Here is a 26476-nt window from a genome sequence, read left to right as displayed (position 1 = left end):
TACAGCTTTTTCTTTACTGTAGCACAAATATAGTTCACTATTAGCTTAGTAAATATTTAGGAAGTTGAGAATGCAGAAGTAAGTGTAAAGAATGGGTCTCGTTTCTTCATTGTAAAGTAAATCATTTTTGTTTCTCATGTGTTTATCAGAGATAAAATGTTATAAAATTTCTATCAGCACCTCTGCTTACCAAGTAAGTTAATCTTAGTTTTGAACATGTTAGCAGCAACCAGTAAATTCAGGGCAGTATTCTGCATGATTCATATGGGAATTTATATAATCATTCAATTGTTATAAATTGATTTTGTTGAATGATAATTGGCATAAGTCTTCCTGGGCTCTTATTTAAGACACCTACGAAAAATCTGAATAGTCGCAAAGCTGAACCTAACTTCTGGAGGAAATGGTATACTTAGATATCACTGACCATAAATAACAAGATCTGCCTAAGTTTTAAGAGCATCAGTCAATTGTTTCAGGGCTACAAGGGCAGGCAATGATGTAGGGCTGAAACACAAACGGGTAGCAAGGAACCGGATGCCTGTGAACCTGGTCATTCTCTCCGTCACCCAAAGGCTTTGATGACTGACATCATCTCTTCTTGTCTATGTCCATTCTCTCCAAAATAACTGCTCTGCTTCAAATGGCCCAGAGTACCGCTCTCAACCATTCTAGTTTCATTTTCAAGTAAAAATCCTAGTAATCTCTCAAAACCAGTTCCTGTTAGTTAAGAGACATCACGAGACAGAGAGAAATAGCTTAAACAAGTGTCCTGTCAGGATTTATAATCCCAAGTTAGATGTTCAAACCTGATTTTTACCATCTGTAGCCAAAGAATTGTAGCCATTACAAGGAAACTTTACACCATAATATTACTCTTCAACAAGAACTGAGTGTGTATAGGAGCCAAAGGAAAAATGGAGGTTGTGTGAATACCACAAAGTGTAAACAGACATAACTGAAAGAGAGGCCTCAGTAAGGAGCTCATTAACAGAAGTGAGATAACTATTCACATAGTTATTTGATAGAAATAATATAATTGAAGTCATGATAACTTAAGAATTCATGTGTAAATTGTCTTTAACTTTGGAGAAGCATTATCATAGATATTTTAATATTTCAATCCATCTTCCATGTAGATAACATAGAGAAATGTAATAGAAGGACTTAAGTTTGAAATTTTTAAACTGCTTAACATATTTAGTTTTCAACTTCTGATTTTATGTTGGAGTATAGCAGATTAACAATGTTGTAACAGTTTCAGCTAGACAGCAAAGGGACTCGGCCATACATATGCATGTGTCTATTCTCCCACAAACTCCCCTCCCATCCAGGCTGCCACATTACATTGAGCAGAGCTCAATGTACTATACAGTAGGGCCTACATGGTTATTCATTTTAAATATAGCAGTGTGTACATATCCATCCCAAACTCCCTATCTGGGCTTTCCCCTTATCCTTCCCCCCTGGAAGCCATAAGTTCACTCTCTAAGTTTGTAAGTCTGTTTCTGTTTGTAAATGAGTTCATTTAGACACTGAACTTAAAGGATGTCATACAATATTTTTCCTTCTCTGTCTGACTTACTTCACATAAGATGACAATCTCTAGGTCCATCCAACATGCTGCAAATTGTTTAATTTCTTTCTTTTTGATGGCTGAGTAAAATATTCCATTGTATGTATGTTCCACATTTCCTTTATCTGTTCTTCTGTTGATGGATGTTTAGGTTGTATCCATATCTTTGCTGTTGTAAATAGTGCTACAAAGAAAAATATCTGCTAATCAATCAGTGTGATGTACCACATTAACAAAGTGAAGAATAAAAGCCATATGATCATCTCAGTATATGCCACAAAAGCTTTTGACAGACTCAACACCATTTATGATAAAACTCTCCAGAAAGTGGGGATAGAGGGAACATATCTCAAAATAATAAATGCCATATATGACAAACCTACAGCTAACATCATATGCAATGGTTAAAAGCTGAAAGCCTTTCCTCTGAGATCAGGAAGAAGACAAGGATGTCCACTGTCACCACTTTTATTCAATAGTTTTGGAAGTTCTAGCTATGGCAATCAGAGAAGAAAAAGAAATAAAGGGAATCTTAATTGGAAAGCAAGAAGTTAAACTGTCACTGTTTGCAGATGACATGATGCTCTACATAGAAGATCTTAAAGATGCTATGACAAAACTACTAGAGCTCATCAATGAATTTGTTAAAGTTCCAAGTTACAAAATTAATACACAGAAATCTCTTGCATTTATATACACTAACAGTGAAAGATCAGAAGGAAAATTTCAAGAGATAATTTCATTGACTATCACATCACTAAAGTAAAATACCTAAGAATAAACCTATCTAAGGAGACAAATGACCTATACTCCTTAAACTATAAGATGCTGATGAAAGAAATTGAAGAAAACAGAAACAAATGCAAAGACATACCATGTTTATCAATTGGAAAAGTCAATATGTCAAAATGAATATACTACCTAAGGCAATCTATAGATTCTGTGCAATCTCTATCAAATTTTCTGTGGAATTTTTCAGAGCTAAAACAAGAAAACCTTAAAATTTGTATAGAGACACAAAAGACCCCAACTAGCCAAAGCAATCTTGAGAAAGAAAAATGGAGCTGGAGAAATCAGCCTCCCTGACTTCAGGTTATACTACAAAGCTATAGTCACCAAAACAGTATGGTACTGACATGGAAATACAGATCAGTGGAACAGGATAGAAAGCCTTGAAATAAACCCATGCACCTATGGTCAAGTAATCAAAAACAAAAGAAGCAAAAATATACAATGTCTCTATACAATATACAGTCTCTTCAACAAATGGTGCTAGGAAAATTGGGAAGTTTCATGTAAAAAAAATAATTTTAGATAATTCTTTAAATTAGTCACAAAAATAAGTTTAACATATTTAAAAGTTAGGCTACCATTGGTAAATATACACCAGTAGGATATATGATCCCTAAATGGGATATAGGAAGAAAAGTGGATATTGGTACATATTAACTGAGTAATTAGTAAAAGTCTATCTGTTTTTGTTTTCTTGAGTTTAAGGTTACAGTGTTTCCTAACTTTAAAACAATTCTATTTCTTTCATTCAGATCTCCATCAGAAATCGGCAGTAGTAACAGCAGTCAGTCTTACAGGTAAAGGTGAAGTAAAATAGTCAAATTATTGGCAAAATGATATAATTCATTAAATATTTTAAAACATATTTTAACAGTACTTCAGTATAGGAAATATGTTATTTCCATTTATTGCTTCCAATTATTTTATCATTTTGATATCCACTCGTTACTACCATATACTAAAAGAAAGACTAAAACAAAGCATTTAGTGTTGATATTACTTTATACTTCTATGTAAAAATTTCATGTTACCTCACATTATCCAGATTCATTAGCCACAAGTTTTGTAAAAAGAAATGACTTTAAAGAGATTTTAAGTGCATTCTTGAAATATTTATGAGCAATCATGTATTTGTTTGGTGTATTTAAGACACCAATCTGTGTTAACAAATTGTCTAAATGAGAGTATTATACACATTGTCTCCCAACACTTGTATTTCTTCCTCATTAACTCCCTGGGTATTGGTCATCTTTGTTTAGAAATAAGAAAACAGATATAAAAAAATGTAAGTAATTCCCCACGTGTATAGAATGGTAGTAAGTTTTTGAGTTTGAGATAATCAGACGCCAGGGTTGAAACTCTTAAAAGTAAAATTGTTAGTCTCTCAATTGTGTCCGATTCTTTGTGACCCCATGGACTGTAGCCCTCCAGGCTCCTCTTCCCATGGGGATTCTCCTGGCAGGAATACTGGAGTGATTTGCCATGCCCTCCTGCAGGGTATCTTCCCAACCCAGGGAACTGAACAGGGGTCTCCAGCACCAAGGGCTTCACTTGTGGCTCAGTTGGTAAAAACTCCGCCTGCAATGCCAGAGACCTGGGTTTGATCCCTGGGTTGGGAAGATCCCCTGGAGAAGGGAAAGGCTACCCACTCCAGTACTCTGGCCTGGAAAAATTCCATGAACTGTATAGGCCATGGGGTCACAAAGAGTAGGACCTGACTGAGCGACTTTCACTTTCACTCCTGCACTGCAGGCAGATTCTTTACAATTTGAGCTACCAAATGATGGCTTATAAGTCACTTATAATGCTTATAAATCTACCAAATGTGTAGAAATATACCAGATCTTTTTTTCAAACTTTAGGCACATGGGTATCCTTCATGTCCATACAGGCCCAGGAACAACTGAATTTACTCAGTAAATCCTCAGTATCTTTCTAGTAGAAAGCCATGTTGGCTATAATTGCTTTAGGCGGTTCCGTCTACTACCTAAGCAACCCCATTTTCCTTGTCCTGACATTTGGTGGTGCCAAGAAGCTAGAATATGCTGGAATGTCAAAGAGTTCCAGAAAAACATCTATTTCTGCCTTATTGACTATGCCAAAACCTTTGACTCTATGGATCACAATAAAGTGTGGAAAATTCTTAAAGTGATGGGAATACCAGACCACCTGATCTGCCTCTTGAGAAACCTGTATGCAGGTCAGGAAGCAACAGTTAGAACTGAACATGGAACAACAGACTGGTTCCAAACAGGAATAGGAGTACATCAAGGTTGTATATTGTCACCCCGCTTATTTAATTTATATGCAGAGTACATCATGAGAAATGCTGGGCTGGATGAAGCACAAGCTGGAATCAAGATTGCTGGGAGAAATATCAATAACTTCAGATAGGAGCTTTCTGCCCTGTGGCAGAAAGTGAAGAACTTAGGAGCTTCTTGATAAAAGTGAAAGAGGAGAGTGAAAAAGTTGGCTTAAAGCTCAACGTTCAGAAAACTAAGATCATGGCCTCTGGTCCCATCACTTCATGGCAAATAGATGGAGAAACAGTGGAAACAGATGTAAAGACATACCATGTTTATCAATTGGAAAATTCAATAATGATTTAGATAACTCTTTAAATATTTCACAAAAATATGTTTAACATAGTTAAAAGTGAGGCTACCATTGTTAAATATACACCAGTAGAATATATGATCCCTGAATGGGATATAGGAAGAAAAATGAACATTGGTACATTTAACTGAGTAATTAGTAAAAGTCTATCTGTTTTTGTTTTCTTGAGTTTATTTAAGATTACAATGTTCCCTAACTTTTTTTTTCCATTTATTTTTATTAGTTGGAGGCTAATTACTTTACAATATTGTAGTGGTCTTTGCCATACATTGACATGAATCAGCCATGAATTTACATGTGTTCCCCATCCTGAACCCCCTTCCCACCTCGCTCCCCATCCCATCCCTCTGGGTCATCCCAGTGCACCAGCCAGGAGCACTTGTCTCATGCATCCAACCTGGACTGGTGATCTGTTTCACACTTGATAATATATATGTTTCAATGCTATTCTCAGAGATCATCCCACCCTCACCTTCTCCCATAGAGTCCAAAACTCTGTTCTATACATCTGTGTCTCTTTTTCTGTCTTGCATATAGGGTTATCATTACCATCTTTCTAAATTCAATATATGTGCGTTAGTATACTGTATTAGTCTTTGTCTTTCTGGCTTACTTCACTCTGTATAAAGGGCTCCAGTTTTATCCATCTTATTAGAACTGATTCAAATATATTCTTTTTAATGGCTGAGTAATATTCCATAGTGTATATGTACCACAGATTTCTTATCCATTTGTCTGCTGATGGGCATCTAGGTTGCTTCCATGTCCTGGCTATTATAAACAGTGCTGCGATGAACATTGGGGTGCACGTGTCTCTTTCATATCTGGGTTCCTTGGTGTGTATGCCCAAGAGTGGGATTGCTGGGTCATATGGCAGTTCTATTTCCAGTTTTTTAAGGAATCTCCATACTGTTCTCCACAGTGGCTGTACTAGTTTACATTCCCACCAACACTGTAAAAGTGTTCCCTTTTCTCCACACCCTCTCCAGCATTTATTGCTTGTAGACTTTTGGATAGCAGCCATCCTGATTGGCGTGTAATGGTACCTCATTGAGGTTCTGATTTGCATTTCTCTGATAATGAGAGATGTTGAGCAATTTTCATCTGTTTGTTAGCTATCTGTATGTCTTCTTTGGAGAAATGTCTGTTTAGATCTTTGGCCCATTTTTTGATTGGGTCATTTATTTTTCTGGAATTGAGCTGCAGGAGTTGCTTGTATATTTTTGAGATTAATCCTTTGTCTGTTTCTTCATTTGCTATTATTTTCTCCCATTCTGAAGGATATCTTTTCACCTTGCTTATAGTTTCCTTTGTAGTGCAAAAGCTTTTAAGTTTAATTAGGCCCCATTTGTTTATTTTTGCTTTCATTTCCAATATTCTGGGAGATGGGTCATAGAGGATCTTGCTGTGATTTATGTCGGAGAGTGTTTTGCCTATGTTCTCCTCTAGGAGTTTTATAGTTTCTGGTCTTACATTTAGATCCTTAATCTGTTTTGAGTTTATTTTTGTGTATGGTGTTAGAAAGTGTTCTAGTTTCATTCTTTTACAAGTGGTTGACCAGTTTTCCCAGCACCACTTGTTAAAGAGGTTGTCTTTTTTCCATTGTATATCCTTGCCTCCTTTGTCGAAGATAAGGTGTCCATAGGTACATGGATTTATCTCTGGGCTTTCTATTTTGTTCCATTGATCTATATTTCTGTCTTTGTGCCAGTACCATACTGTCTTGATGACTGTGGCTTTGTAGTAGAGCCTGAAGTCAGGCAGGTTGATTCCTCCAGTTCCATTCTTTTTTTCTCAAGATTGTTTTGGCTATTCGAGGTTTTTTGGATTTCCATACAAAATGTGAAATTATTTGTTCTAGTTCTGTAAAGAATACTGTTGGTAGCTTGATAGGGATTTCATTGAATCTATAGATTGCTTTGGCTAGTGTACTCATTTCCACAATATTGATTCTTCCAATCCAAGAACTCGGTATATTTCTCCGTCTATTTGTGTCCTCTTTGATTTCTTTCATCAGTGTTTTATAGTTTTCTATGTATAGGTCTTTTGTTTCCTAAATCAGAGGGATCGGGTAGAGAGGGAGGTGGGAGGGGGGATTGGGATGGGGAATACATGTAAATCCATGGCTAATTCATGTCAATGTATGACAAAAACCACTACAATATTGTAAAGTAATTAGCCTCCAACTAATAAAAATTTTTAAAAAAATTAGAAGAAATCCGAAAAGAAATCAAAATATACAGAGAAACAAATGAAAATGAAAACACAACAACCCAAAACCTATGGGACACTGTAAAAGCAGTGCTAAAGGGAAGGTTCATAGCATTACAGGCTTACCTCAAGAAACAAGAAAAAAGTCAAATAAATAACCTATTAACTACACCTAAAGCAACTAGAGAAGGAAGAAATGAAGAACCTCAGGGTTAGTAGAAGGAAAGAAATCTTAAAAATTAGGGCAGAAATAAATGCAAAAGAAGCAAAAGAGACCATAGCAAAAATAAACAAAGCTAAAAGCTGGTTTTTTGAACAGATAAACAAAATTGACAAACCGTTAGCAAGACAGATCAAGAAACAAAGGGAGAAGAACCAAATCAACAAAATTAGAAATGAAAATGGAGAGATCACAACAGATAACACTGACATTCAAAGGATCATAAAAGACTACTACCAGCAGCTCTATGCCAATAAAATGGACAACTTGGAAGAAATGGACAAATTCTTAGAAAAGTATAACTTCCCAAAACTGAACCAGGAAGAAATAAAAGATCTTAACAGACCCATAACAAGCAAGGAAATCAAAACTGTAATCAGAAATCTTCCAGCAAACAAAAGCTCAGGACCAGATGGCTTCACAGCTGAATTCTACCAAAAATTTAGAGAACTAACACCTATCTTACTCAAATTCTTCCAGAAAATTTCAGAACAAGGTAAATTTCCAAACTTATTCTATGAGGCCACCATCACCCTAATTCCAAAGCCAAACAAAGATGCCACAAAAAAAAAGAAAACTACAGGCCAATATCACTGATGAACATAGATGCAAAAATCCTGAACAAAATTCTAGCAAACAGAATCCAACAACATATTAAAATGATCATACATCATGACCAAATGGGCTTTATCCCAGGAATGCAAGCATTCTTTAATATCTGCAAATCAATCAATGTAATACACCACATTAACAAATTGAAAGATAAAAACCATATGATTATCTCAATAGATGCAGAAAAAGCCTTTGACAAAATTGAACATCCATTTATGATAAAAACTCTCCAGAAAGCAGGAACAGAAGGTACATATATCAACATAATAAAAGCTATATATGACAAACCCACAGCAAACATTATCCTCAATGGTGAAAAATTGAAAGCATTTCCCCTAAGATCAGGAACAAGACAAGGGTGCCCATTCTCACCACTACTATTCAACATAGTTTTGGAAGTTTTGGCCACAGCAATCAGAGCAGAAAAAGAAATAAAAGGAATTCAGATAGGAAAAGAAGAAGTGAAACTCTCACTGTTTGCAGATGACATGATCCTCCACACAGAAAACCCTAAAGACTCTACCAGAAAACTACTAGAGCTAATCAATGAATACAGTAAAGTTGCAGAATATAAAATTAGCACACAGAAATCCCTTGAATTCCTATACACTAACAATGAGAAAACAGAAAGAGAAATTAAGGAAACAATACCATTCACCATTGCAACAAAAAGAATAAAATACTTAGGAATATATCTTCCTAACTTTAAAACAATTCTATTTCTTTCATTCAGATCTCCATCAGAAATCGGCAGTAGTAACAGCAGTCAGTCTTACAGGTAAAGGTGAAGTAAAATAGTCAAATTATTGGCAAAAAGATATAATTCATTAAATATTTTAAAACATATTTTAAGAGTACTTCAGTATAGGAAATATAGTATTTCCATTTATTGTTTCCAATTATTTCATCATTTTGATACCCAGTCGTTACTATCATATACTAAAAGAAAGACTAAAACAAAGCATTTGGTGTTGATATTACTTTATACTTCTATAGAAACATTTCATGTTACCTCACATTATCCAGATTCATTAGCCACAAGTTTTGTAAAAAGAAATGACTTTAAAGAGATTTTAAGTGCATTCTTGAAATATTTATGAGCAATCATGTATTTGTTTGGTGTATTTAAGACACCAATCTGTGTTAACAAATTGTCTAAATGAGAGTTTTATATACATTGTCTCCCAACACTTGTATTTCTTCCTCATTAACTCCCTGGGTATTGGTCTCCTTAGTTTAGAAATAAGAAAACAGATATAAAAAATGTAAGTAATTCCCCACGTGTATAGAATGGTAGTAAGTTTTTGAGTTTGAGATAATCAGACTCCAGGGTTGAGACTATTAAAAGTGAAAGTGTTAGTCACTCAGTTGTGTCCGACTCTTTGCGACCCAATGGACTGTAGCCTGACAGGCTCCTCTGTCCTTGGATATCTCAAGGCAAGAATATTGGAAGGGGTAGCCATTTCCTTCTCCAGGGTATTCACTACCCAGGGATTGAGCCCAGGTCTCCTGCATTATAGGTGAATTCTTTACCATCTGAGCCACCAGCAAAGTCCTGAAACTCTTAAGAACTCCACAACTTTGCCACATATTTTCTGATATAAGACTGGGGATGGGAATGGTATTTACACTTATTGAGGACCTAGTAGATGCCAGGCAAATGCTAAAATGTGCTCACTCTCCAAGGCAGAAGAATAATTCTTTATAAGACGAGATAAAGAAGGCTTTGGTATACTGTGTTAATATTCCTAAGTTAAATGCATAAAGAAATCATGATATATGATATTTCACATATTAGACTTCACTGGGAGTAAACGAAAAAAATCAGAAACTCTTCTAAGAATGAGATCACAAGTTCATCTCCTTACTTACCTGCCATATGTGACCATGATGGAGAATAAAGTCAGTGGATCTCTATTTCCTTTTCTGCCACCAAAGAAAATATTTATAACTCGTAGCCTCAATGTAAAGTACTCTTATTTCTGCCTAGAGTAGCCTCTACCTCTTCTCTCAGCAAGTTATTAAAAGCCCACATCTTAGGTGACGATTTTGGCCCTTGGCTGTCTTCTTCTCATGTCCTACAATCGTCGTTTTGCCATGATGCTGAGTGCCTTCACCTGCACTCCTCACCTCCACACAACTTCACTCATTTTCTCCTGGAGCGATACACTGAGTTCTCCATCTCCTGGATTTTTTTTTTCAACTCAAGTCATAGCTTCAATCTCATGCTTTCATTTGCTTTTTTTTCCCTGTTTCTCACAGTCTTCTACTGCCAGCTATACTTTATGGTTATATTAAGGACTTGCCTCCAGAATTTGACACATTCATTCCATAAACGTATTTTATAAGTTGATTGTAAAGTGTGCTGAAAGGTAATTCATTATATGGAAAAGATGAGAGAAGGAGGAACTGAGGAGCAATTTTAAATATGGCCGACTGAGTAGGCCCTGTTGAGCAAGTGATGTGTCAGTGATGAATTGAAGGGAGGTACAAATAATTATGCAGCTTAGATATTTGAAAGGAGTCACCTGGGTCAACTCACAGAAGGTTTTTATTTGGATGCAGGGCAACAAGAGAGGAATACAGGCATACACTGGGGGCCAGAGAGACACCTCCAGCACAAAGTTCCTTATTTTAAATTGTAAACAGTCCATCATAAATCCAACTGGCCTTATCTCAGCCAAAAGAGAAGCCAGGTATTCAGACTTTCCCACAGGCAAAGAGAGCTACCCATGGGTAGATTCACAGCTCCACTGCAGCTGGAAACCACCTCTCTCTCACCCAGGCATCGAGCTGGCAGGGCTATCCATGCATGCACCTGGGTAGGAGCTTTTCAAGCACGTGAATGATCTAATGAAAAGAAAATAAAAAATAAAAACCCCAGGACTGATCCAGGAGATAAAGGATGTTACCTCACATCAAGGATAATAAAGATGGTCTTAAGAATACATTTTGAATGTGAACCAATAGAGTGAGTTGACAGTTTGAATGTAGAGTATAAGAAACAGTGCTTAAGTGATGTTCATTGCTTTTAGAGCAGGAAGACAGCAAGGCTACATAGTTAACCCAGAGCTCTCTGTTCCTAAACGTACACTCTTAAGATATTTTTAAAAATTACTTTACAGCTTGTGGATTACGAAAGAGAAGATTTGCATAGGTAATCATGAGCCAAGACAGGTGTCTGATATGCCATGAAAGAAAGGTTACATTTTCTCATTTATCTGAATAGGAATGTAGTTGAAGTATTTTTGACGTGGTAAAGGAGGATTTAGCATGATATAGTCTGCTTTTTACAAGTTTCACTGGGATAAATTAGGAGAAAATGCAGTCAGATTTAGTCAGAATGGAGAATAATTTAACAAAATTAACAGTAAAATCGTGAAGAGGGCAGGACTGGATAAGATGGAAAGAATAACAAAGTGTTGAGAGACCTAACAGGAGTAGAGCTGGTTGAAGTGCTGACTGGCTGTATGTATTTGGTTTAGAATAAAAGATATCTACAAAGACTTAAACAGTCTGACACAATGGATAATGATACCTTTTACTACTGACATACTGTACAGCAGGTGAGAACCAGTTTGGTGTTGGAGTGATGAAGTAGAAGGAAGTAAAAAAGGAGTTTGTTTTGAAGATATGTGTGTGGGACACCTGTCAGAGAGGCACAGAGGACTATTGGAAGTTCTCTTCTTCCATATACAAAAACAGAGAAAATAATCATTATTAATAATAATGATTATTATTCCCTCTTCACAGGTTGTATTGCTCATGATTTTCTTTGACTCATATAAAACTTGTGTAAATGAGACATATATTAACACTAGTTTATACTATTGACGTCTAACATGCCTATCACAGATCATTTAGGGGAGAAAAATGAAAAGAAACAAAAAACATTTGGGTTTGCAAATTGCATGGAGCACAGAAATAAATTGTGACAGTATAAATCGTCTTTGTATACTATTTAATTGATATGCATGTAGCTGTGAAGTGAAATTAGAAAGCTTTTATTAACAACTTCTAAAATGTAGCATTTCTATTTTTCTATATTTCTTTTACAGCAGTGACTAAACAAACAAACAAAAAACCACAGCTTGGAGAAAAGATATTAGCAAGAAACTGGCATGATTCAAGAACAAAGAAAAAAAAAAAAAACTTCTCTTCTTCCTTTTGTGATGGCCTAAAGCTTTCAATTTCACAAAGCAAAGTAAATCCTGTGAGTGAAAGTATGCAGGCTCGTGTCTATTGATTCTGTTCTCGAACCCAAGTTCCTGTGTCCGACTCAGAGTAGAAACTTAAGAGTTTGGAGCAGAGAAAAGCTTATTGTAAGGGCCAAGGAGGACAGACAGCTAATGTTCAAAAACCCCAAACTCACTGATACTTTTAGGGGAAGAGTTTTTATAGGTAAAATTTGGGGCAAGGGCTGCAAGGTGTGGAACTTCCCTCTGACTGGTTGGTGGTGAGATAACAGGGTTGTGTTCCAGCCATCTCAGTCATCAGCCTTTCCAATCAGTGTGGGTCCACTTGCTTGTGCTCAGCCTGAAGTGACCGCCTCTGTCTGGGTTGAGGCGGCCCTAGTTCCTGCTGAAGAACTAAAGGTATGTACAGACTACTAGGCACATCACCCGAGGAGAAACCGCGCCAGGCCCCTTGTTGCACTATTGTTTCTTCCTGCCTTCCCTCACTTCCCTGGTTAGCAACTGTTTGAATATGCCCTTTGGAACTCCTGGAAGGTCGAGGAAGCTGAAAGTCTTTTTCCTTCAAATAAGAAATGGGAGACATGGAAAGACTTTTGTGCCCAGGAGGGCCCCACAGGGTCCTGCTCAGCTTCAGTCCTTCTACCTCCATAATCCTCAAGTAGAAAACAAGAAAGTTGGTCTCTTTCGAACCTGGAAGGTTGTTCCATCCCAAACAAACATTCCATCATGCACTCCTGCCACAGACTGCCCTCAGATTCCCAAAGCCCTGGGGACTCACTCCCATCTCAAGAGAGGACCCGTGGGTCTGCTCTCTCCAATAGCTCGTGATTCTCACACACTCCCCTTCCAAGTTCTGGGATGTTGAGAGGAAGGCTCTACAACTTCTACACATCTTAAAAGAATGATATGGGAGAAGGGTCTTTGAACAACTCTGGCCAATAAAACCAACATCTTAGAAGAAGTAGACCATTTCCATTAGAAACAGATTTTTTCCTAATAAATATAAAGAGAATATCCAAATATTTGTAAAGACAGGAGATGTATAAGTAAAAATCAAAACAAAGCAATAAAGCAACAATAAAAATCTGTCTCATGAACACAGGCAATACACTCTCCAACATAAATCACAGCAGGATCCTCTATGACCCACCTCCCAGAATATTGGAAATGAAAGCAAAAATAAACAAATGGGACCTAATGAAACTTAAAAGCTTTTGCACAACAAAGGAAACTATAAGCAAGGTGAAAAGACAGCCCTCAGAATGGGAGAAAATAATAGCAAATGAAGCAACAGACAAAGGATTAATCTCAAAAATATACAAGCAACTCCTGCAGCTCAATTCCAGAAAAATAAATGACCCAATCAAAAAATGGGCCAAAGATCTAAACAGACATTTCTCCAAAGAAGACATACAGATAGCTAATAAACAGATGAAAAGATGCTCAACATCACTCATTATCAGAGAAATGCAAATCAAAACCACAATGAGGTACCATTACACGCCAATCAGGATGGCTGCTATCCAAAAGTCTACAAGCAATAAATGCTGGAGAGGGTGTGGAGAAAAGGGAACCCTCTTACACTGTTGGTGGGAATGTAAACTAGTACAGCCACTGTGGAGAACAGTATGGAGATTTCTTTAAAAATTGGAAATAGAACTGCCATATGACCCAGCAATACCGCTTCTGGGCATACACACCAAGGAAACCAGATCTGAAAGAGATGCATGCAACCCAATGTTCATTGCAGCACTGTTTATAATAGCCAGGACATGGAAGCAACCTAGATGCCCATTAGCATACAAATGGATAAGGGAGCTGTGGTACATTTACACCATGGAATATTACTCAGCCATTAAAAAGAATTTATTTGAATCAGTTCTAAGATGGATGAAACTGGAGCCCATTATACAGAGTGAAGTAAGCCAGAAAGATAAAGAACATTACAGCATACTAACACATATATATGTGGGATTTAGAAAGATGGTAATGATAACCCTATATGCAAAACAGAAAAAGAGACACAGATGTTCAGAACAGACTTTTGGACTCTGTGGGATAAGGCGAGGGTGGGATGTTTCGATAGAACAGCATCAAAACATGTATATTATCTATAGTGAAACAGATCACCAGCCCAGGTTGGATGCATGAGACAAGTGCTCGGGCCTGGTGCACTGAGAAGACCCAGAGGGATCGGGTAGAGAAGGAGGTGGGAGGGGGGATCGGGATGGGGAATACATGTAAATCCATGGCTGATTCATGTCAATGTATGACAAAACCCACTACAATATTAAAAAAAAAAAATCTGTCTCACAAAGAAAATCTTAAATCCAAATCACTCTACTTCTAAAAGGCAGCCTATATGTGTAAGAAGGTTGTTTTAAGTTGCTCATCTCTTTCCTGCCTAGAGAAGTTTCTTCAGTGTTGCAAAGCTAATCTGGTGGTGCTGAAATATCTTATTTAGATTTTGCTTGTCTGTTCAGCTTTTGATTCCTCCATCAAATCTGAATGAGAGCTTTGCTGGGAAGAATATTCTTGGTCGGAGGTTCTCCAGTAACCCACTCCAAAGTTCTTGCCTAGAGAATCCCTCACAGAGGAGCCTGGTGGGCTACAGTCCATGAGGTCATAAAGAATTGAACATGATGGAAGCAACTTGGCATGGCACAGCACAGGTTCTTCCCTCTCATCACTTTAAGTATATCACGCACTCCATCAGGCCTGCAGAGTTTCTGCTGGGAAATCAGCTGATGACCTTATGGGAATTCCCTTGATTATTATCATTTTTTACCTCGTTGCTTTTAATACTTTTTCTTTGTCATTAGTTTCATCTGTTTGACTTCTGTGTGTCTTGGCGTGTTCCTCCTCGGTTTTGTTCTGCCTGGGACTCTGCACATCCTCCACTTGGGTGCCTATTTCCTTTCTCATGTGAGGAAAGTTTTCAGCTGTCATCTCTTCAAATATCAGGGATGCATGTAATATGAATATTGGTGCCTTTAATGCTGTCCCAGAGATCTCTTAAAAAATCTTCATTTATTTTCATTCTTTTTATTTTGTTCTGTAGCAGTAATTTCCACCATTCTCTCTTCCGGGTTACTTCTCTGTTTTTCTGCCTCATTTATTCTCCTATTTATTCCTCTAGTTTGTTTGTTTGTTTTTAATTATTTCAGTTATTGTATTGTTCATATCTGTTTGTTTGTTCTTTAGTTCCTCTACATCTTTGTTAAATATTTTTTGCATCTTCTCAATCCTTGCCTTCAATCTTTTTCTGAGATCTTGATCATCTTCACTATCATTATTCTGAATTCTTTTTCTGGGAGTTGGCTAGCTCCACTTCACTTTGCTGTTCTTCTGCAGTTTCATCTTGTTCCTTCATCTGGGACCCATTCCTCTGCCAATCTTGACTAACTTTCTGTGATCGCAGTTTCCATTCTGCAGGCCCTGGATTGTAGTTGTTGCTTTGGCTATCTGCCCTCTCATGGATGAGGCTAAGATGCTAGAACAGGGTTCTTGATGAGAAGAACGGATTCCTGCTCAGGGGTGGGTGTAGCTTGGTCTTGTCCCTCTCATAGGTAGGACTGTGCTCAGAGAGAGTTTAAGCCACTTGTCTGCTGATAGGTGGGGCTGTGTTCCCACGCTGTTGGTTGTTTGCCCCAAAGCAACCCAGCACTGGAGACCACAGGCTGCTTGATGAGCTCACGGTAGCCTCTTGGAGGGCTCACACCAATAGAGTCTTCCCCAAACTGCTGCTGCCTGTGTCTTTGTCCCCGCAGTGGGCCACAGCTGCCCCCACCTCTGCAGGAGACCCTCCAATACCAGCAGCTAGGTCTGGCTCAGTGTTTGATGGGGTCACTGCTTTTTCCCCTGGGTCCTGGTGCAAATGAGACTTTGTGTGCACCCTCCAGTAGTGGAGTTTCTGTTTCCTTCAGTCCTGTGGAAGTTCTGGGATCATACCGCACTGGCCTTCAAAGCCAGATTCTCTGGGGACTTTTCCTCTCATTGCCAGACCCCCCAAGCTGGGAAGCCTGATATGGGACTCAGAAATTTCACTCCTGTGGTATAACTTCTGTGATATACTATTGTTTTCCAGTTTATGGGTCACCCACCTAACTGGTATAGGATTTAATTTTATCATGATTGTGCCACTCCAACCATCTTGTTGTGGTTTCTTTTTTTTTAGGCTATAGGGGATCTTTTTTTGGTAGGTTTCAAAGTTTTGGGAGGAGTTTCCAGGTGGCTCATTCTGCCTGCCAATGGAGGAGCTACAAGAGATAGGGATTTGATCCCCAGGTGGGGAAGATCTCCTAGGAGAGGAAATGTCAACCCACTGCAATATTCTTGCTGGGAAAATGCCATGGATAGAGGAGCCTGCCAGGCTACATTCCATAAAGTCACAAAGAGTCTGACATGACTGAGTGACTGAGCACACACAGAATTTTTTGACAATGATTGCTCAATAGTTTGTTGTGATCTGGGTGTTTTTTTTAAGAAGGGAGTGAGATCACATTTTCCTATTCTACCATCTTGAGCTGATTATCCAGATCACTCCACTTCTAAGTTTAAAGAAATATTAAAAGAAAAAAAATCATAACATTACACTGACTCAAATAATAAAGGGATAATATAGCCTGTTGGGAGCCGCCGGGGTGCGCCCAGTCCGTGACAAGGTCATGGGATGAGAGAGGAACCTGCAAGGCAGCTCTTCCTCACGTGGGGCTGCCCTGGGGGCCCAATATGTCCCCTCGGGAGCTGCCAGGATGAGAAAGGAATCTGCAAGGCAGTTCTTCCCTTCGAGGTTGTCCCGGGGGTCCGGTATGTCCCTTTCTTCCTTCTGTCTTACTGTTGTTGGGCTTTCTATTAATTTTTGGAAATATAATATATAGTAATAAGGCCTCCCTGGAAAAGTCCAAGCCTTTTTGGAAATTCTTATGATTGTTCTGGCTCAGGACATGACCATAAACATCAAGTCAAAAAAAAGAAGGAAAAGGCCACAGGTATAGTTTGGCTGCTTGCTTAAATGATTATAATGTTCTAGAATAGAAAAGAGTAGAGGCATTTAGATTTAGAAGTAGATATACTGCTTCAGTTTACTTGCTCTTTAGGTGAGAGGGTTTTCATTATTTCTATTTCTTTGCTGCTATTTGTTCATTGTTTCCCTTTCTTTAAATAACATGGGGTATTATGGGTATTTTTGTAGGGTTAGGAAATGGGGTACATAGGATTTCAATAGAAGATTTATATTAACCAGCTTCACTGCCATTATCTCACTATTAATAGAGGTGTTTTGCTGCTTTAGAAATGTTTTTGCTATTTAATAGTTAATCATTGTAAATTGAGATTTTGTGGTTTCAGGTAAAGAAAAATATCAGGGTTTTCACATGGTACTATTCTCAGAAATGTCAAACATGTTACTGTGACCCTTCCCATGTATTGTTTTATTGTCCAAAGAATTTACACTATACCTGAGATTTGTAGAACTTTATTTTGTTAGAATGAAAATGATAGGCCATTGAGGCAAGAAGACTATGTACGGGACATTTAAGAAAAAACCCTGTAATCGAAAATGTTCTAGATAAATGCATAGGGGAAAAACATGGGGGAAAAAATATCGACAGGAGCACGAAACCAATATCTGATGTAATATGTGGTGACTTAAGGGGGAGGTAACATTCATTCTATAAAAACTGAGCTATCCTAAAAAAACAAACAAACAAAAAAAAAAAAAACCTACCTCTTCTACGCAACCTTCTGCATGTGTCTGTCTTCTTCCTCGCCGACACCACTCATCCCTTGGATGTTCCTGGACCTGCCGGGGCTGGACCTTGGCAATAATCCAATTTATTTTACAGCTCCAGCATATCTCTGATACCAAAAACAGTAGCTTCATTAAGGTGAAAATAACAGGCAAATATTTATGAATTTGAATGCAAAAATTCTAAACAAAATGATGGCAGATCATCATTGCATCAGATCATAATGCATCATGACAATGTCGTATGTATTCCAAGAATACAAATATGTTCAACACTGGAAAATCAGTAAGTTTAATTCACAACATCAATAGAAAATGGAAAAAACTATATGATCAATTTATACAAAATAAAGGTTTAGATAAAATCCAACTTCCCTGATAAGATATCTATTATGAAAATCCCAGCAAATTGGAAAAATATAAATTTCTGATCTCGAAAGGGTATCTACAAAAGCCCAATGATACAAACTCCAGTGAAGAAGATATTTGTGACTATTGTATCCAATGAAGGCATCATATCTAGAACCTATTAATAAGATCGACATATAATAAAGGAGACACATGGCCACTTAATTGGAAAATGGACCAAGTTTTCAAACAGGTATTTACCAAAACTATATAAATAGCAAATAAACATATAAACATGTGCTAAAACTCACCATGAAAATAAAAATTAAAACAAAAATGTACAACATCTACAGGTCCACCAAAATGACTAAAATGAAATAAGCATTAAAACAAAAACAAATGTAAGCATTGATATGAAATGTAATTCTTGTACATTTCTGGAGGGAATGTACAAATTAATACAGTAACCTTAGAAAACTTTTTGAATGTACCTACTAACATACACACTATGATCCAGCAACTTTACTCTAGAAATACACCCAGTGTAAATCACTAAGTGGCATATACCTAAGTAAAAAGTGGTATTTATAATGATAAAGATCAATTATTCAAGAAGACAAAATATCCCTAACTGGGCATATTAAAAAATGATACATCTTCAAAATACAAGAATCAAAAATTGACAGACCTTAAGGAAATAGAAGGGCCAAACATAGTTGTTTTTCTTTTTGTTTTTTTTGGTTTTTGGTTATTTTCACTGATCCAAAATATTTTTTTAAATTGAAGTATAGTTGGTTTACAATATTATATTAGTTTGAGGTGTACAACATAGTGATTCAAGAATTTTTATAGATTATACTCAATTTAAAGTTATTATAAAATATTGACTATATTCTCTGTGCTGTGCATTATATCCTTGTAGCTCATTTATTTTATACAAAGGAGTTTGTACCTCTTAATCCCATACCCCTTTCACTCTCTTCCCCACTTTCTCCTCCCCACTTTATAGTTCGCTTGCTATATCTGTGAGTTTGTTTCTTTATGCTCATTTGTTTGTTTGATTTTTAAGACTCCAAATATAAGTGATAACATACAGTATTTGTCTTTTTCTGTCTGACTTATTTCAGCAAGCATAATATCATTTGCAACAACAGATATGGACCTGGAAGGTATTATGCCAAATGTGTTTTTTAATAGCTGCAACTATAGTGAATAAAATTATAATCAATAGTAAAATAGAAAAAAACAGACATATTCATTCAATGCACGCTATACAGCAACAAGAGAAAAAAATAGCTGTTACTATTCACAATATGTATGGATCTCCTAATACTGTTAAAAGAACTTAAACATAAAAAGAATACATGATGATTAGCTCCATTTATATAAGTTGAAAAACAGACAAAACTATTGTCTTAGAAGTGATTATGAGGGGCTGCTGACATTTGTCACAGTCTGGCAGCTTTGGTATTTCTATATGTTATTTTTTAATCTGGATCTAGGTATTAATTATACTGGTCTGTTCACTTGAATATTGAGATGTATATAAATATTTATTATGTATCTAATATGTTTATTGATAAATATATAAATATATATATTTGTACACAATATATTATATGCAAAAGTTCAGGTAAGGTACAGATGAACCTTCCTGTTCATTAGCTGCTGCTTCAACCTTCTGTTTCAAAAGGGATTCTGCACTTTCTTAGCCAGAAGGCAGAGTCGCACCGGGTTGCAGCCTCCTCCTGCGTAGGCTCAGGGGCCCAGGCCGCCCACGTTGAGCAACACACAGCATCCGGAGTCTGAACCCGCGGCTCTCCCCGCCGCCTACCTCCGGCCGTGTGCGTGGCCGGGGCCGCGGCGCGCGCGCCAACCGCCCTGCAGTCGAGCCAACGGCCGTCACTCGGCCGGCGTCCAGGACATCAAGCCATGTTGTGCCTTCTGTCTCTGCTCCTGGGGCTCACCGGGCTTCAGACAGAGGACAGTAAGTACAAATTCCCTCTTCTGACCTGTTGGGGATGTTAGGGCTCCTTTCCGTCTCCCTCTGAGAGGCCGGCTGTCTCTGTGAAAATGCTTTCGTGACGGGAGCTCCAACTAGTAAGTCCGAAAACACTCCCGCATTGCCTCCTTCCCCAGTCAAAATCCACTTTGGTCGCGAGGGTCTTGACCACTCTTCTTGAGACCGTAGTAAATACGTGTGATGCCGATGCCGGGGCTGGAGTACACACCTTAAGTTGATTGTTTCACAGACTGCCCTGAGTTTTTGATCTCTGGATTCTGTATTTGGAAAGTCCAAAGGATCTGACTTTCTTTGTTCTAATAATACTTGAAACTCTTGCCTCAGGGTTACCGGAACCTGCCCACAGGGCAATATTCCTAAAGAAGCATGCTTATTTCTCTTGAAAAGAGTTGTAATTCTAGAAAGAAGTGGATATTGAGGGTACTTGAAAAGAGAGCAGAAATGAGGGGCAGCATGTAGAATATTATGGGTTTAGATGAGGAAATGATGAAGGAAGCTGTGAGGTGATGGATGTTGCCCCAGTAAAACATTTTCCACCTTGCAGATTCTGAAAGACTACGTGTGCAGTTCACAGTTCCGGAGAAAATACGGTCAACATCAAGTGGAGGAGTAGAAACACATGTAATTAAAGCACTAACATTTTCCACGAACTAAAAAAGCATGTGAATATTTTGTTCCTAATAAGTAAACCTGGTGCTTTTCATCCTTGCACACTTTCTGAATTTTATATTTATCCCTAATTTTTCTTAAGTGAAAAAACCCTTTTGAAAATGAACCAAGATTAACAGTGTTTCATAGAAATATGGTGAAGTGATGCTTATGTTAAAGTCCCAAGGCCCATCTTCTAAATGTTTCCCTCTTGAGTGTCTGAATAATCTCTGACTTGACCCATTTGGAGTCTCTCAACCCTCACTCACCATGCAAGATTTGGAGGATTTTTAGTTGTTGTTTAGTAAACCTATGGCATCCTTATATGGAATGATAAGTGTTTGACTTAATGAAATGTTACATGAATAATTTTTATATCTTAATTGCAAACATGTTAATCATTAAGAATTTTTTTCATGCCATCTTAGTTTGTCTTGGTTCAGGTATTAGTTTTCTCTTTTTTATTCTTTGACTCAATTAGAAAGACTCTTATCTTTTTTTAATTAATTTCCAGAATAATTTCTAAAGAAGTGAAGTATGGTTTTTGAAACACTACACCTGAATTTTCTTTTTAATTGAGTAGTAAATGTTTAGATAATTTGAATGCAAATACTTACTTAGCAACTACTTAATGCTCACCCTAACACAGATATTACAAGCCTAAAATTGTCAATATATAATTTATAAGGGAATATGTATTTAATGAAAACTTTAAACTACTTAAATAGAAAACAAGAAGTGAGACATTTAACAGCATTTTAAGAGTGTTTCATGTTTTATGGAAAAAATCTATGGAATTACTTGGTCATATTAGAAAATATGCACGGAACCTACTTAAGAGGGAAATGTCTTCAGCCAGGTTTCACCAGATTCAATGACAGTAATTCCCATAAGAGAAGTAGAAGAGAAGTCTTTCCTCAACTGTCAAATTCATGAGGGAAAATTTTTGACTATTTTGTTAATATCTCTAATTCCAATGCCTAGAATGGTAATGGATACATAATAAGGGATTAATAGTAATTTTTCAACTGATGAAGTTATCATACCTACCGATTTCACAAATGCTGCAAACACAATATGCAATGTGTTATATTTATAATTATTATAATCAAGAAATTATCATAAGAGAATATTCAACTTAAAAAAGACTAGAAGATTTTAAAAATAACTGAGTGGAATTTCTATATTGAAAGATATGCATGTAAAATCAAGAATTAACAGTAGAACAGAGACAGCTGAAGAAATAAACAGATACAACATGTAAATGGCTAAACAAAAACAGGGGAATTAGAGGCTTATAGGTACGGAATAGTTAGAATTCCTAGAAAAGAGAGAGAAAAAGTCTGGAGAAGAGGTTACATTAAACATAGATGAACTGAGATCAGGTATCACAACACAGAATAAATGCAGCTTATTAGAAATTAGAGTACATTAACACTTTCAGATTACAAGAGAAGAAAATATTTTAAATAATGTGCTTCAGCAGGTAGAAATTGAAACTGAGACAAAGAACAACATAAAAGCAGGAACTGGTGAAAAGTATGGATGTGTATAACTCAAAATAAATTGAAGATGCAATTGTAATTGTAACAAATAAAAGAATACAAAGCACACATATATCTTGATACAATGGAGAATTAAATTTTAAATAAAACTTTGTACTTTGATTAAGTTTATCAGAAATCACATACCTTTCAAATTGGATTTTAAAATATATGCCTGCAAGAGAAACAACTAAATCACAAGGGAATGGAAAGGTCTAACACAAAAATAAGAAAAAATTGTACAAAGCAAAGAGTAAAGTTAGCATTTACTATACAACCATTATTTATCAGGCAAAATTTATCTTAATATTAACAAAATCAATGAATAGTGCATCCAAACTTGGAAGAAATTTTATAAAATCTATAAATATCAAGCATGTGCAGTTAATTCTTTGCTATACTACATAAATGTTCTTTTGAGTAATTATATTCTTTTAAGTGCAAATTTTTCAATAAGTTCATTATTAAACACACTTACAGATTAAAATAATCAATGTTTTAGGTTCTATCTTACTGGCTAAACATTAAAAATGAAAAAAAAACTGCACATATTATATTATCACATCTCTTTAAAATGAAGCAAATATTTTAATATCTGATTCCATTGGAATAAGTCAATATTAAATTATAAATTTTCCTCTTTTTATTGTATTAGTGTGCTATAGGATGTGATTATTGGTAGCATAAAAGATAGCTTTCCTTTATAACATTTTTCTCACTTTTCTTTTGCCTTTTTAATCCACTCTCCTGCCAGGTATCCTACAACATTTTAATTGAAGGGAAAATATACACTGTGAACCTAATGCAAAAGTAGGTGACCTACGTTATTTTATCACCTTTTCTTTGTTCTATTTATAATTACTATTTATATTTATTTAGAAAGTAATTATTTTGCATTCTTTAATATTTTCAGTTGCTGGCTATTTGTCTCTTATTTTATGCTTCAGAAAAATCTTTTAAGCACATATATTAATTATCTTGAAGTTTTCATTAATACATAAATATGACTTGTTTTCAAGTTCTCATATTCAACTTAGTTTGAAAGAACATAGTGGATTTTTGAGTGGAAAGAACAGTGAGTTTTAAATTAGTTTACACATCATAAAGTATTAAGGATGTGGAATATAACTGTAATTACCCAAACTCAATCCCATACAAGCTGAGGAAATTAGTTAAAAAAAAAAAAAAGCACACCATATTCAGGAATAAAGAAAAATCAAAACTCTAGTGGTCTTTTTTCTATGGGCTTTATTAAAAGTTTTAGTCAGTCTGTCTCTTTATATTATCTTCATCAAGAATATTCTGGCTTTTACCCCTTTCATTTTCATATATTTTACAAAAAACTCTTCCACAAAGAAATGTCCATAGATATTGATTGTGACTTCATTGAATCTACATAGTACTTTTGGAGGAATTTTTCCTATCATTCTCTTTCAATTTTTTATTCAGTCAGGAATTTTTTTAATTGAGTCTGAAACTCTTTTTTAATGCAATCCAAATTATTATCTTCTTTGTAGGTATTATTATTTTCATATATTGAAAGAAATCTGTCTCCATACAGTCATGAATTCAAGCTGCCACTTTTGTCTAATAGTTTTTATTGTTTTCATTTTCATACTCAACTCTAGGATTCATCCAGAATTCATGTTTGTGTGTTTTATGAGCATGGGAGTCCAGATTTGAATATTTTTTTGTATTACCCTCCAATGAATCCAGCACATGCTACTGAAAACATAATTTTCCCATTTGACTGTAATGAAATGTTTGTCATCATTCAAGAGAGTGTTTATGACAGGGATCTCTTTCTGGACTATTTTCTCTAATTTTAGGTTTATTCCCAAGCCCTACTTATCTGTACAGATATCACACAGTATTAAGTACTGTACTAAGTCTAGCTGTGTTCAACAATTTGAAGATGCTCTTGTTTTTCTTGATCCTTTGATTTTCTATATTATGTCTGAAGTCATTTTTGTCTTTTGTACATTTTATTTTATATTCCTTTTTCCTTCATAACCTCCATTTTAATGAATCTATTATTTTATATTATACCATTTTCTTTCAATTAAATTCTTTGTTATATATCTTTTTCTATTCTTTAGTAGTTTCTCTAGACTATCATATTAATTCCTGAGTTATTGAATCTAATATAAATTATTACTTGTACTAGTTACTCAACATTGTTGGGGGCTTCCTTGGTGGCTCAGATGGTAAAGAATCTGCCTGCCATGCAGGAGATCCTGGTTCAATCCCTGGGTTGGAAAGACCCCCTGGGAAAAAAATAGCTACCCACTCCACTGTTTGCCTGGAGAATTCCATGGATGGAGGAGCCTAAGTGGTCTACAGTCCATGGGGTCAAAGAGTCAGACACAACTGAGGAACTAACACACACACACATAAGTTGTTAGATCATTAAGCCTTTTTCATTTCACTTGTCTTCTACTTTTTCATTATTTTTCTTATATGCTTTTAAGCCCCAATGTAACAATTATCTTTTGTACAGTCAATGTCCCTTTATAATTAAGCATGAATTTACCCATTGTGGCACTCTTCATTTTTCCTACATTTGTTTCTATCTGCAGTTAGTTTCTTTATGTCTCAGGAATTCTCTTCACTTCTATTGTAGGTCTGCTTGTTTTTGATTAGCTTGCATTTAGTGTTAAATATTAGCCTGATTCTTTTTCTTACTTTAAATATTTCAATTTATTGTATATCAAATTTACTTAAGTTGAAAATATACAAAAATTATTATATATATACATATATATATACACATATACATATATATTTATGTTTAAAAGTAAGGATTTAGAAAGAAGTTCACCAAAAACTTTCACAGTAAAATTCCTGAACAGTGGGATTGCAAGTGATTTTTTTTCTATGTACATTTTTCTAAATTTTCTAGAACATACACATCCAGTTTCCTGTGTCAATTGTAACAAATCACCACAAACGGAGTGGATTACAACAATAGAAATGTATTGCCTCACATTTTTGGAGGCCAGATTTCTGAAATTAGCATCCCTGAGACAAAATTAAGATGTCAGCAGGACTAGGCTCCCTGGGGGAGGCATAGTGTGTCTTCCACACCTCCCTGCTTCTGGTGGTTGCCAGCTTTCCTTGGCCTGTGACCTTATCATTTGAATCTTCAGGGCCAGCATCTTTCAAATCTCTCTCTGCCCCATCTTCACCTCACTTTCCCCTTTGTGGTCAGTTAAATCTCTTAAAAAAAAAAATTAGATGAATTGAGAGAGTAGCAGTGGAACATATGCACTACCATGTATAAAACAGATAGCTAGTGGGCAGCTGCTGTATGTCACAGGGAGCTCAGCCTGGTGCTCTGTGATGACCTAGATGATGGGGTGGAAGGGGCTGAAGGGGGGCTTTCAGGAGGGAGAGGGATATATGTGTGTACTTATGGCTGATTCACATTGCACATCAGAAGCCAACACAACATTGTAAAGCAATTATTCTCCAATTAAAAATAAATCTTAAAAAAAATCAAGAAAAGAAAGAAGATAATTTTTATGTGAGTATAGTTGGTTTACAATATTGCGTTAGTTTCTACTGCACAACAAAGTGAATCAGCCATACATATACATATATCCCCTCTTTTTCAGATTTCCTTCCCATTTAGGCCACCACAGACCACTGAGTAGTTAGTTCCCTGTGCTATACCGTAGGTTCTATTTAGTTATCTATTTTATACATAGTGTCAACAGTGTATATACATCAATCCCAGTCTCCTAATTCATTCCACCCCTCTCTTTTCCCTCTTGGTGTTCATATGTACATTTTTTTTTTTACAATTGTGTCTAACCTTATTCTTAAAAACTTTTTTGCTGGAATAACTTCTGGGATGACCTTTTTAAAATGACTTTTGTCCTTTAAAAGTATTTATTTCATTGTCTTCTGGCTTTCCTCTTTTGTATTGACAACTTAAG

The 26476-nt window shown here is 36.2% G+C and overlaps 2 protein-coding genes across 5 annotated transcripts in view; both read left to right on the top strand.

The window, feature by feature from the left end:
• Positions 1-12203, top strand: part of LOC122688081 (A disintegrin and metallopeptidase domain 3-like) — a 115093-nt gene extending 102890 nt beyond the window's left edge. For 3 of the 4 annotated variants that reach the window (XM_043893907.1, XM_043893906.1, XM_043893904.1), the window contains 3 exons: positions 3121-3165; positions 8761-8805; positions 12086-12203. In XM_043893907.1, the coding sequence (XP_043749842.1) occupies positions 3121-3165; positions 8761-8805; positions 12086-12095 (100 nt within the window). In that variant the 3' untranslated portion in view covers positions 12096-12203. The remainder of the gene's footprint in view (positions 1-3120; positions 3166-8760; positions 8806-12085) is intronic. The other variant, XM_043893905.1, reaches the window with a different exon arrangement.
• Positions 12204-20063: 7860 nt separating this feature from the next.
• Positions 20064-26476, top strand: part of ADAM2 (ADAM metallopeptidase domain 2) — a 110693-nt gene continuing 104280 nt past the window's right edge. The window contains exons 1-3 of the mRNA XM_043893613.1: positions 20064-20307; positions 20888-20964; positions 23290-23345. Coding sequence (XP_043749548.1) covers positions 20253-20307; positions 20888-20964; positions 23290-23345 — 188 coding nt within the window. The 5' untranslated portion in view covers positions 20064-20252. The remainder of the gene's footprint in view (positions 20308-20887; positions 20965-23289; positions 23346-26476) is intronic.

This window comes from Cervus elaphus, chromosome 32, assembly GCF_910594005.1.
Source record: "Cervus elaphus chromosome 32, mCerEla1.1, whole genome shotgun sequence".
Lineage (NCBI taxonomy): Eukaryota > Metazoa > Chordata > Mammalia > Artiodactyla > Cervidae > Cervus > Cervus elaphus.
This window is presented reverse-complemented; position numbering and strand designations above follow the sequence as displayed.